Source organism: Agelaius tricolor, unplaced genomic scaffold (genome assembly GCF_023055355.1).
Source record: "Agelaius tricolor isolate 1412-34295 unplaced genomic scaffold, bAgeTri1.0.p SCAF_10, whole genome shotgun sequence".
Taxonomy (NCBI): Eukaryota; Metazoa; Chordata; class Aves; order Passeriformes; family Icteridae; genus Agelaius; species Agelaius tricolor.
The window spans coordinates 4,775,001-4,787,926 of record NW_027269270.1 but is presented as its reverse complement, the minus strand read 5'-3'; the positions used below and the strand labels follow the sequence as shown (position 1 = coordinate 4,787,926).

General features: G+C 37.3%; 1 protein-coding gene across 4 annotated transcripts in view; it reads left to right on the top strand.

Annotated features, from left to right (window-relative positions):
- TFPI (tissue factor pathway inhibitor) overlaps nt 1-12,926 on the top strand; it is a 124,874-nt gene that overhangs the window by 36,361 nt on the left and 75,587 nt on the right. Inside the window, exons 4-6 of one of the 4 annotated variants that reach the window (XM_071434449.1) lie at nt 2,119-2,239; nt 8,657-8,752; nt 10,835-10,951. The exons of 1 other annotated variant lie outside the window; for it this stretch is intronic. In XM_071434449.1, coding sequence (XP_071290550.1) covers nt 2,119-2,239; nt 8,657-8,752; nt 10,835-10,951 — 334 coding nt within the window. Of the gene's footprint in view, nt 1-2,118; nt 2,240-8,656; nt 8,753-10,801; nt 10,952-12,926 lie in introns of those variants that run through there. 2 more of the 4 variants (XM_071434450.1, XM_071434451.1) reach the window with 2 other exon arrangements.

The following is a 12,926-nucleotide window of genomic DNA, read 5'->3' as shown; positions in this document are numbered from 1 at the left end:
GTCACAATTCCCAACCAGAGCACTGGTGAGAGCTGTAAAAATCCAGGGGTATTGCTGAAGCTCCACTCGATAGTGAGCTGGTAAATCAGCCCCTCCTGTGATCAGAGCATCTTTAATGGACTAAATGATGTTTTAGGATTTAGTTGTTAGAAAAAGTACCCGGTTTAAAGTGACAAGAAGTTCTGATAGTGGGGAAGTTCTTACCTGCAACTTAATGAAGCCTTTAGCACTTGGGGGTAGAATGGAGGGAGCAGGTGATTGTAAGAGAAAGGGTGACTATACCAACATTTAAAATGTGGATTTAGAATGTTACTATCTTATGCTTTCCTTCTCTGGGTTCAGATTATGGCTCAGGATCTCTAGCAGAAGCTGACAAATTCATTTCACAGGTGGTAAATGTGGCTTAGTTGCAGTAAAGTCAGTTAGCTTAACTTAAACTGCTGATGTGCATTAAATGAACTAATCCAGCAGGATTTTGCATTGTTGTGGTGCTCTTGTGTTCTCTACTGCAAGCCTCCCCTGTGGGTGTTGTCAGATTGATGAGCAAGTAAATCATGAGCCAAGTCCTGATTTCTCTACCTAAATACTTCATAAAGCATCTGTAAATGCTAAGATATTTAAAACTATTTTGGGTATATCTGTTCTAAGAAACAAACATCTTTTGAAGGGGAACTTCAGGTTTTAAAGTTTGTTTCTTTGTGCAAGCCTCCAAGAAAAGAACATTCCAAATAGAAATAAGTATGCATTATGAATATTGGAAAATATGTGGAAATACACACAACATATATATATATTGTATGTGTGTGTGTTTGTGTGTGTGTGTCTCTACCAATACATGTTGGGGATAGTGTTATGTGATGGGGCATGGATTTCTCAGTGTGCCATTCTAAAATTAAAATTTCCAGAAGGGCTATTGGAAAAAACTATTCTCAAAACCAAGAAAATTTATTAAGGACTGCACAGGATATTTCCATATACAAACATTACTGCAGAGTCTATCTAAACTGAGGCTCACTGTGCAGCATTTTATTAGACTTCTTTTAAAATAAGATCTTGAAAATGAAATCTTATTTCAAGACCAGCCAGTGGTGCATTTGTTTGTGATAAACAGGAGAAGAACACCCTGGAATGCTCTTTCTAGCACAATTTATAAATATGTTGTGGCTGAAATTAGCAGGCGAGGTGCAAAGGTGGGCTGAACAGGTGCAGGGTGCTCAAGAGCTCTGAGGTAGCAGCAGGGCTGCCAGGGCTGCAGGCATTTTGCCTGGTTGATGTCTCTTTATTAATAATGCCCAAAAGCTTAGGGAGATTCTGATTTCTCAAAGGTGAAATTTTCGATAGCCTAGAAATCTCTGCTGTATAATTCCCCACTTCTCTTTTTGGTGATCGTTTTTTCTCTTTAAAGATAATTTCATAATAGAAAGCTGATCTCTGTTTCTAGTTAGTTTTATTTTTGTGTGTTCATTTAGCAATGCAAGATTGCAAACTCTAAGAAACAAAAGCGATTGTAGGTACATCTTTGGGGGTTTATTTAACCTGATTTTCCATGGTGTTAATTCCTTAGTAAAGGCATCTCACCCTAACTGTGTACCTTGAAGAGAGGTTTTTCAGAAAGGCATAATCTAAAAACCATGTTTCTCTATTAGAACAGGGACAAGAATGGAGGGAGGAGGCAGTTTTGTTCTTTGGTTTGAGACCAGTAGAGTTTACAATTCCTAGGGGTAACTGTTCAACATTTAAAAAAATTGATAGAATTCTCCTGCATTTACTCATAGGGTATTTATTTAGATAGTGTCCTTGGATATTTATTAGGAAATTTCCTCTGATATTTATTTAGGTATTTTCTTTTGCTGTTTATTTTAAAAATGTACGGGAAATATTTTGTCTAGTAGTGCAGAATTGCATGTAAGCCACAAACATGATGTTGAAAATGGCAATGGATGAATAACCTGAACAACCTGTTCCCCTGCTGTGCTAGTCAAGGTTTTGTACTTGGATAAAACTGAAATAAATACTGAAGATCTGCTACAAAATGAAGTCTAGGACCTAAAAGTGCTTACAGTAAAATATAAATTCAGTACAACCTAAATTATGTTCATCAAAACTTCTCTTACTCAGATCTTCTTGGAGTGAAATTTCTTGTGCATCCTGGCTGAATTTCTCTTGGGAATTTGATCAAGCAACAAATTCACTAGAAAGACCATCAGTTCAAACTGAAATGGCACCTTCTGTGCAGAAGGTAACGCTGATTCAATTTTAAGATAAACTCCCTGTTACATTCAAATAGCTGAGGGATATTTGGAGGAAGTAAAATATAGGATTTCAGCCAGGAGAAACAGTTGGCTGCAGCATCAAGGTGTGTGATGGTTCAGAGCTCTTGGCCCCACGTAGGAAGGGCAGAGGCACTCCTCCAGTGTGAAATAACAAAGGTGGAGCTCTGAAGATGCAGCTTTGGAGAGTCCGTATGCCTGAGAATACTCCTGACCTAGTCACCTAGTCAGGAGACTCTTCCTCTGCAGGTCATGGCAAAAAATTGGGGTTTTCTCATTTTACGTGCAATGGATGCTGGTTGTGTTCCTTAATGGACACCATAAGGATACAGCTCCTGCACAAGGATTGTTCTCTGAAAGAGAAATTTCTACTTAATATAAAAGACAACAATTCTAATGAACACTTGGGAAACTTTCCAGGTGCAATTCTCTGTCTTTATCCTGATGCAGGGAGAAAGAGGAGCTGTTTAGTCTGTAGAAACTATTTGAGCTGGCACAGTTGGGAAAAGAAAGGTATGCAAACATCTATCCTTATTTATTGATAAATTCCTGTCCTTGAAAGTTATTTTCTTTTTAGAACTCATAGTAACATTATAGCAACTTTAATCTGAATACTGTTTTGCTACAAAGTGGAAAATTTAAGGGAAGTCTTGTTTGCAAAAACAGAAAGCATTATTTAACAAAAGAGTTTTCATTACTGAACCTTCCAAATACAGCCCAGAATTGTTAACTCACTGCTGGATGTTTTATTCCTCTGTATTCTTTAAAAAATATATGTTGTCTAAGTTATGGTAATTTTTTTGTGTGATGGATGATATTGAGGTATCATTCTTTTATTTTTGTTTGGTTATTATTTCAGGGAGTAGACTTTACATATTTCTCCTTTTTCTCTTTTAGAATTATTCGGTTGTCCAGTCAAGAAACTTGGAGGGATTTTGCAACTGCTATGAGTGACTCATGGCAAATATTTGTGGTGGGAGCATAGCACTGAAAATAACCCATTTTGTATTGTATTCCAGAAGGGAGTGGGAAGGCAATGAAGGGAAAGGAACTTTGCCTGAAGGGAACTTTCCCTGAGGGGCAAAGTGAACTGATAAATGGAATTACTGTCTCAGAAAGGACATAAGGAAAATTACAAGCAGCCCACAGAGGGAGATGTATCCCATAGAAAGCTAGATCTTAAAGGTTGAGGGACTATCAGAATTAAGCAATAATTGTCAAGAGAAAAACACAATTGTATTTTAGGAGGGAAATTAAAACTGATTGAATGATATTTTAGTCATAAGATAAAATAATGAGTTCATGTTTGGACAATAAGGGTGAGATTGGAGCTGATCAAGATATTGTGCCTGAACTAGAGGAATACATTACCTCAGTTTCCAGCCAGGGTGATAACATAGAGCACAAGGATGGAGGCAGGATAACTGCTGAAATGAAAATAACCATATCAGGAAAAATAGGAAATTAAGTGTCATTATAGGGATGAAGAGGAGATAGACGAATTCCATTCCAGAATACTGAAACTGCAATAAAACTGCTCTTTGAAAAAAAAAAAAAAATTAAATAAATCTATCAAACTGGATATAGTATTAGATAAAAATTTACTGAGGTAGGAAGTTATTGGTCTGGTTTATTGAAAACTGTAATATTATAACAAATACTTCAAGAAAAAAAACTTAGACTGCAGTAAAGGATGAAAAGAGAATTACTGGAAGCTGATGATACAAGACTGCATGGATTGTAGATTGGACAGAAAATTAAAAAGTATGAATCTCATGCCAAAATACTTGACCTGCATTTTTCTGCTGAAATTGACTCTAGCATCTAATATCATCAGCCTACAAATCTGTAGAAAGGAATTAATTACCTAAGTAATGCATTATTTCATGTATACTTTCTCCCCCCATGCCTTTTAAATTATCTTAGGCTAAAAAAGAAATAGGGCCTTAATATAGTTACATTTATGACTTGTTTTTATGCTTTGCAACATAGCTGTGTTCTACATTTTACTACTGTAACTCTTTAGTTATTAAAATTATTTTAATTTTTCCAGGCTCTACTTATATATTTTTCTTTAGCACAGAGGCAGTTGTAGTTCTCAGAGCTGTGCTTGTGTAGAGCTATCTGCAATTATTAATTGCTGCAAGAATTAGATTTTTTTCTTTTTTGGGTCTCCATGTCCAGTTTAAAAAGTATGAAAAATAAAAGTATTTTGCTGGGGGTTTGTAGAACAAGTGTAGTACAAAACATGCAAAAGCTATTTTACTTTTTTTGTCAATAAAGGTGGTTCCTCTCCGAAGGGAACAATTAACACACTTGTAGTACAGAGAGCCAAGAGCAAGTCAGGCTTTTCAAACTGAATACAGCTGACTGCTGTATTTATTGTAGTAAATATTTTCTAATTTTTTCTCCTTATTCTATAACTAAATCTCACTTTTTTTTGTAGGAAGTTTTACTTTCCTTCTGAAGGAGGAAAGCAAGGGAATCTATTTTCTTGACTATATCTCTTCCTTTTTACATTTGATCTTACAAACACTGATTTTCCTTCATTTTGCATTACAGCTTTTCTGTTTTAAACAGATTGTGGATTCTGTTTCTCTCAGAAGTTAAGATTTTACTAGTTAGAACAAATCAAATGGGGTTTTAGCTGTCTGATAGTACACAATCCTGTGCTTGGAGATTTCGTGGTACCCAAGTGCTTGATTTGATGGTACCTTGGCATGTTGTGTTGGGCACACATGATATTAAACACATGGGGAGTGCTGTGTCTCCAGCACATTAATGCTTCTCCCAGGCTCTCATTCCAGAGCTGCTCATTTAACCATTCCATTTGCTTTGAGCTGCTGCTTGTTTTTCTGAGAAGCTCCAGCATGAACCACTGCAGTGAAACATTTCCAGTTGACCTTAAACCACATCACTCTTCATACTCCTTTTTCCTAAATATGTGGTATTTTATTTCTAATTGTGCTCAGTGGTGGCACTGTTCAAAGAGAACCCAACCCTGCCAACCACAACACTTCTTCTGCAAACATTCTGCTGCACAGTGCAAGGCTCTGGTCCTGCTGGGGCCACCAGCATGGTGGCAATTAATGGCCCCATGGTGTTTCCTCAGAACTTGCTAAAAGGTGGGCTCACAAGGGCCCAGGACTGAGATATGGTGATGCACAGCTAAATATTTAATCTGCTGAATAGTTTATGCCTGCTGCAGAGCAATGGTTGTCAAGCAGACTCACTGCAGAGCAGAACTGCTGGACACTTCCAGTATATTCCTGGCATTTGTATTCATTTCAGCTCTCTGCACAATTTTTATTACATTGTCACCTGCTGTTTTTCAAATGACAATTTATTGGTAAGAAATTCATGTCCTGCTAAGCGCCATCTCTCTCTCTTCTTCCTCCTCCACACTTGCACAACTTCTAGTTTTTTAATGTATCTTTTGATGTGATTTATAAGTTACATGTACATGTTGGGGAGAGCCAAACTGAAGTGGCTACAAAGCAGCAGCTGTAGCTGCAGCTGTTTCTTTCCTTGTTTACCATTGGTTTTTAATCTAGTGAAGTTTAACTCGAAAAAATTGACAAATTAAATTAAATCTCTGTTAATGAGTGCTGTATACTCACTTTCTAGTTCAGAGGGGTACATAAATATTCAAGCACATATTTTAAATTACTACCATGCATTACTTTTTAATTAATGACTCTGCAGCTGTTTAAATTTGAAACATCAGGTTCATGATTGTTTGACAGAGGAGTGTTAGCTTCAAGAGAGAGATCAATATAAACAAGATTACCCAAACCCAGTATATCAGCCTGCTGATGAAACCAAAGTGGCAGCTGGTGGTTGGGTTGATTAGCAGTGTTCACAAACCATGACTCCAGAATGTGTGTGAAAAGGATGAAAAAACCATCCACAGGGCAGATGACCAAACAATTAAAACAGGTTTTGTTTTTTCTTTCCCTCTGAAAGAAACCCAGATGAATGTTGAACTGATATCTGTTTGACAGAGGGGGGAACGTGGGGAAGCAGGAGTTTGTTTTTGTTTCGTACCATATGTGTACAGGGGGACAGCTGACAAGGTGCTCACAGCAAAGTAAAGCAATCTCTCAAGTCATGTTTTCACTCAGTCATTTCTACAGGATTACTATTTCCAGTGTCTGAACAGCAAGAGAGTATCAGGGAAACTTCCAAGTAAAATAAAGACAGCTTATAAATAGCCAAGTTGTAGGGCGTGTTATCCATTTAGAAAAATCCTAGGAAATTTTTTTTTGTTTGTGTTTTCCTAATTCCACTTCCCATCCAAGTGTCAGTTTTGTGCTGCTATGTCAGTGCAATTCCACAATTCTTATATGGGAGATTGCCACAGTCCTCATGCCAACCTAGTTTTTAGTGGAAACTGTATCCAAGTAACCCAAATATCAATATTTTTCTGCAAACAGTGAGAAATAGGAAAAAATTATTAAATCTATTAATGTACACATGTAGTATTGCTATTCTTCCTGGATAAGATACCATGAAAATTGAACAAATCACAAAACTGCAGTTGCCTGTTCAACCACCAGGAAAGTGTGTGTCAAGTGAAGAGAGTTTGTTCCTATTGTCATGAGCTTGCAGAGATTCTATGGCCCTGCCTAATCTGTGATGCCTCCAGTTTTCAAAACAATATTCTGGACAGATAAAGATTTACATTCCTACTATAAAGAAAAAGATGGCCTAAGTGTTCTTGTGGAATTTATTTTGCTTGCTGCATTTATTCCAGCTGAATACAAAACTGAGGAGAGGGAATGGGATGTAGATTTTGGGTATCCAACACACATATCCATCCATACCATAGAGAGCATGAGACCATGCAGAGGCTGAAGCTTTTGGGTTGTGGCTTTATAGAATAAAAATCCATTCCATTTTCTAATAGTGCTTAGACACAGCTCTCCAAGCTACCTTCAGTCTATAACATGGGATTCTAAAGGGACTGAGTAAATGTGAATTGAAGTAGGAGAATTTGAGTTTGGTTTATTACAAAATATTAATGGAAACCAGCTCATTTAAGAATTTGCATATCATTAGACTAGTGTCTTCCCCTAGGCAATAGCCTGATTTTGCTGTGGATTAATAGCACAGGAAGCCTTTGCCAGGTTATCCCTGTTCCAAGCACCCCAGGTTAGATGAAACACCAGTCATATGCAGAATTATAAATCAGTACCTAAACATCTTCAATTTAAAAAGCCTAAATTAACTTTAAATTTAAGTAATGCACTATTCTTTTTAGAGCTAGAATTTGAAAAGGGGAATAACATGATACAGTCTAACAATGTAATGTGCATCCCAAGAGGAATTGCACAAAAATTTAAATTGTGGATTAAGGCAATGTGATGAGTTGTTTAGGTGCCTGTGTTCCATCTCTCTGCAGCTGTGTGGGTTAGATGGCAATTTCTATCTTCTGATTCAGCTGCTGATTCCTATGGCTTAAAGTGTGAATTTAGCTACAATTTTTCTCATGTGGATCAGCATGAATCACCAGCATGAGTAAATTAATACTTATGGCAGAAACACTCCAATTATCTACTGTGTGAGCTAAATATTTAATAATATCATCTGTCAGTAAAGGACTGCTGTATCCTCACTGTGGATTAGCCAAGAAAAATTAATATATAGGATGTTGATTTGCTGAGTAAATTCACAGATATAACTTTGTTTCACAGCATCATATCTGAGCACAAAGGCAAAACAATGACTTCTTAAGAAATTAAAATTAAACTGGTAAATCTACAGACATAACATAGCAGATACCAGGTATATTTATTTGCTGGAATAAATGTCAGTATTCTTATTCCTTTTTCTGTACCAAAATTATCAGTAGCATCTTAATGTCCTTTAAAAGAAACAGAGAGAACAGGAAACTGATAATTCTTTTCTTAGGTGAAGTAGATAAGAATTTTCCTAGATTATGAGATTTAATGCTCTGATTAGTTTGCCCTACGCTTACACCAATTACAGGGGAAGTGTCATGTGTTGAACACCACTGAAATCAGTCAGAAAGCATTAAGCCTTAGACCTTGGCTATGTTTTGTTTTAGAAGCATTATTTTTGCTCTACATGCAAGAAACAATCCTTAGAACCATCAGGTGGGAATGGTTATATGTAAGGCTATATCATAAATTTAACAGAACAAAGTTTAAAATTACTTTATTTGACTTAACTAATCAGTACTAAGATGTTATAGAGTTTTTGTAACCTTGTCATGGAGAGATAGGATGTGTCTTTTAATACATGAAAAATTACTCTAACCTGGTTTGATAATAAATGTTAAAGTTTTACTGTTTTCTTGGTATAGCTCAGCTATAACAGCTTTCAGTCTGCCTTAAGCTATTAAAAAAATGACTGTCTTCCAGGGTTTGCAATCAACCCTGAGGTTTCCTGCAGCTCTGGAACATATCTCATGGAGTGGAGATTTGATCACATCCACCTGGTGTTTGCTGCTTCTCCAGGTATGGACACAGGCAGTAAGGCCACAGAGAAAGGGAATCCTGGGTACCTTTCAGGGAACAAATATTTTTGGTTTGTTTGTTGTGGTAGGGTATCCTCCACAGTGTCCCTTAGCTGCCATGTAGCCCTTGATATGCAGCTGTAGTGTTGTTTTAATTTTTTAAGAATTTTTTAAGCTTTTTGATGTTTACATTCTTGTAGCAAACTTTCTTACACACTTTCTGTAAATAACTTATTGTTTCGCATTCTTTTATACAAGAGGAGAAATTTGATAGACTGTTAGTTTGTCCAGTGTCATTGGAGAGATGGCACTTTCACCCTCCAATCCACTGTCACTCTTGGAACACTATAAATGTTGGAGTCAGAAAATAAACTTCCCTTTTTTCCTCACCTTGAGAGCAGCAGTGTGTGCACTTGTGTCCTTTTGTGTCCTATAGTGACACTGTAGTTCAAGATGAGCCCAAGATCCAAACCCTGTGCAAACTTGCTGTGCTGGTTTCACAGCAAGTGAGCTGCAGCCCCAGCTTCCTCTAGCTCACTGAATCCATCAGCCTGCTGCAGCACAGAGTGCCCTCAACACAGCTGAATTAATTGGAAAAATCAAATTATTAGTTCTGTTTACAGCAAAACCAGCAGAGTCTTGCCCTTGGTATGACTCTGAATTCCCAGTGAAAAACAAGATTGATGATTTTGTAGAAAGGTTGAGTGTCTGAACAGAAGGGGTGGCCTGTACAGACAGACTTTTTAAGGAATATCTCTTCTGCAGACCAAAGCACATATCTGGATTCTTTTACTCAGAAGAGTTATTAGCTTGTTCCTGGAGTGTAGTTATTTGTTTGGAATGTGACTGCACATACATTAAATATGACACCTGCCAGTTTCAGGTCCCTGCTGGATGTTCACAGCCCTCAGAGACTTGGAGTTATGGCATGGATACTGAAGGGAGAGCTGTGTATTATTTCTCCATGAGGCTCTTCTGATCCACTGTGATGACAGGAACATGACATTAAATTCTCCTCTCACTTTCAGTTTTCTGTGCTGTTTGAGAAACCTCAGTTATTGTTCAGAAAATTGGGGCTCAGTAGACAAGGAGCAACTACAACAGAGGAACATGCCAGGAGGTTATTCAAAAGGAAGCTTGTGATGGAGGATTTTATTATTATAAAGTATTTGCCTCAGAGATCTTTCTCAGCTCTCAAAGTTGCAGAAAAAGGGACTTGTGCTTGAGTTCATCCAAGGTAAAAAAAGGACAGCTTTGTGCACTTTATTTGCAAATAGTCTCATTTTCCAGATTGAAATTTGGTCAATAACTCCATTATTTTTTTATTGTGCCCACTTTATGCTTTTACTCATACCTTCTGTTTAAAGTGCTGTGTGGAAAGACTGCTATTTATTTGGAAAACTGCATGGAATATAAGTGTGGTAGTCCAAACTCAAAGGTTATTTTTATACTAATGAATACACGTATTTTCAAACTATTGGTTTCACAATATCTGGCACAGTTACATACAGAATTTCCAGTAAGCAAGCTGTACTGGTGTCATAAACTGCAGTTGTACATGGGCATCAAAAATTTCCAAAGCAAAAAAAACTCTTCTGTAAATTTGTGCTCCGTAGCAAAAACATTTTACCACCATTACAAGAATATGACTTGTGGAAAAGCTGCTAACACATATCTGGAAGAAAAATTTGCTCTTTAAAACTGAAGAAAAAAAATAGTGCTAAAGGATTTTGAAAGCTTAAGTGCAGCAATACATCATCCAACTTGCCTGCATAGTCTCCTTATTTAGAGAGGGAAATGAGAAAAAAAAATAGATCAGTGTAAACAGAAAGATGGGAATTCTCATTTATTTCATGCAGAAAGTTTGTAGAGTCATTCCCAAAATCATTGTGGGAATAATTCTGTCTATATTTTGTGATCAAAAAATGTAAGCACTTCAGGGAGAGATTTGCTGGCTCACAGCACAGGGAAGATGCTGCAATTGTATAATTTGAATTTAAAAAGCAGATATTTTAATCTTTGTGTATTAATGGATCAAATTTTTTTTCAGAACCAAGACAAAATGTGTTCTTTTCCCAAATAGCTTAAAGGAGCAACAATTAAAACAGTCATAGAGCTTATGGGAGGAAAAAAGTGTTGTCTCACAGGGTGTTTTGGGACTGGGAGAGTCATACCAGCAGGGATTCTGGAATTTCATTTGGTATGTATGTTTTGTTTGCATTTAAATACATTTAAACTAACCTATTTTTCCTATATACAACTATGTTTTTCAGTTTGGGCACTGGGAGGTGAATAGCAGGCTGAAATTAAGCAGGTTTTTTATCCTAAACGATCTTTTTAGAATCATAAATTGCCTTTTTGCATCATGGCTGTTTTGTATACTTTGAATGGTTTGTTTTCTGTGCATGACTATTTACACATGTTTTGTATGTTGAAAAATTCACTTTTTTTAACTTTTTTTTCTAAGTTTGAATTCATGTGCAAACCCTAATATTTTGTGTTGTTTTGTGTTCTTGGGATAGACTTGGGATATGTGCTCTCTCTCACTGACTTCATGGGAAAAGTTCAGCTTGAAAAGTGAGAGCTGCCCACACAGCAAACTTTGCCCTTCAGACAGGCAGTGTGAACACAGCCTTTTTCAAACTCCTGAATAAGCTGTTTTCACAATCACAGGAAAGAATGAAACCAGCACATTGGGGTATTTATCTTATATTTTATTTGTCCAACTTGCACCTTAGTCAAAAGAAATTCTCCCTTGTGAATTTGATGGACTTTTTTTGTTTCCTTTGGGACTGGTTCTTTCTTCTTAACCATGTGTAAATATTGTTCTCTGACTCCTGAATTATAAGGTTCTACATTTCTTATTTAAGCTGTGGTGCTATTTTCAGAGAACTGGAATAAATGCTGTGTCTGCTTATGTACTAGTTTGAACTCATTTAAGAATATCCCAGCTGACGTATTTTCAGAAATAAGAGAACTCTATTAGGAAAGGAGTTGCTGTTTTGGTACATGGGTGAACTGGTTTTTATTCTAGCCACCAGTCTGCCTTTTTTTATAGAATGACTTGGCTTGGAAAGGTCCTTAAAGCCCTTCCAGTTCCAACCCCCTGCCCATGGGCAGAGACACCTTCTGCTATCCCAGGTTGTTCCAAGCCCGTCCAACCTGGCCTTGAACACTTCCAGGGATGGAGCAGCCACAGCTTCTCTGGCCAACCAGTTTCCTGAATATTTCTCAGGAGTCTGATCTACTTCTCTTCTTGAGAGGTTTTTTGCACGTTTTGTGTGTTCTGTCAGCAGCTCAAATTGATGCAAGAACTCTCTGTAGCCTAAAGTATTTATATTTTTTTGAGGTTTTGCAGCTCTTAAGGCAGAGTAGAAACAAGTCTCCTCTGAAATGACAGTATTATTAGGCAAACTCATAGAGTAAACCTCTGGCTGCCTTAAAATAAATTAATTATATAAATAAATAATTAAAGCTGCAAAATGGAGAGCTGCATGGTGATGCTGATGAGCCAGTTGAGTGCAGTGTTTCAGCGTTTGTGTGCTGCAGATGAACCTGATGACTTAAGGCTTTTCTCAGGCTTGCAGCTCTTCAGCTCTATACAACTTTTTCCAGTAGCTCAGGACAATGCAAATAGTTTGCGCGAACTGATCCTTATAAATACTGCTCTAAAATACTTCTCTGTGCCCCTCAAATGGGACACTTATTTAACTGGTACATACAGATCCCCACCAGAGTCTGGCCCTGAGATTAGCTCAGGTGGTTAAAGCATGGTGTTATTAACAGAAAATTTGTGGGTTTGATCCCTCCATATGGGGCCATTCATCAAGGACTTGATGATCCCTGGGTGTCCTTCCAGCTCAGAACATTCTGTGGTTCTCTTCTGTACCAGCTGGGCTGTGTTTGTGGGATTGAACTTGAACAGCAGCTCCTGAAATCCCTACCAAGACAGGAAAAACCATGACACAGAGAGCTCCATTTGCAGTGCTAGAACTTCATTTTCATGGTCTCTCAGCAATATTGCTCAGTCTCACTGCACACAGTACATGTTCCTTTGAGAAACAGGCTGTAGAACTTCACTACAGATTCTCATCCTCTAGTGTGAAAGCTGGTCTTTCAGGCTTTTGATTATGTTACTTCTATGTCTTGCATTGAAGTTGAGTGATTGCTAAAAT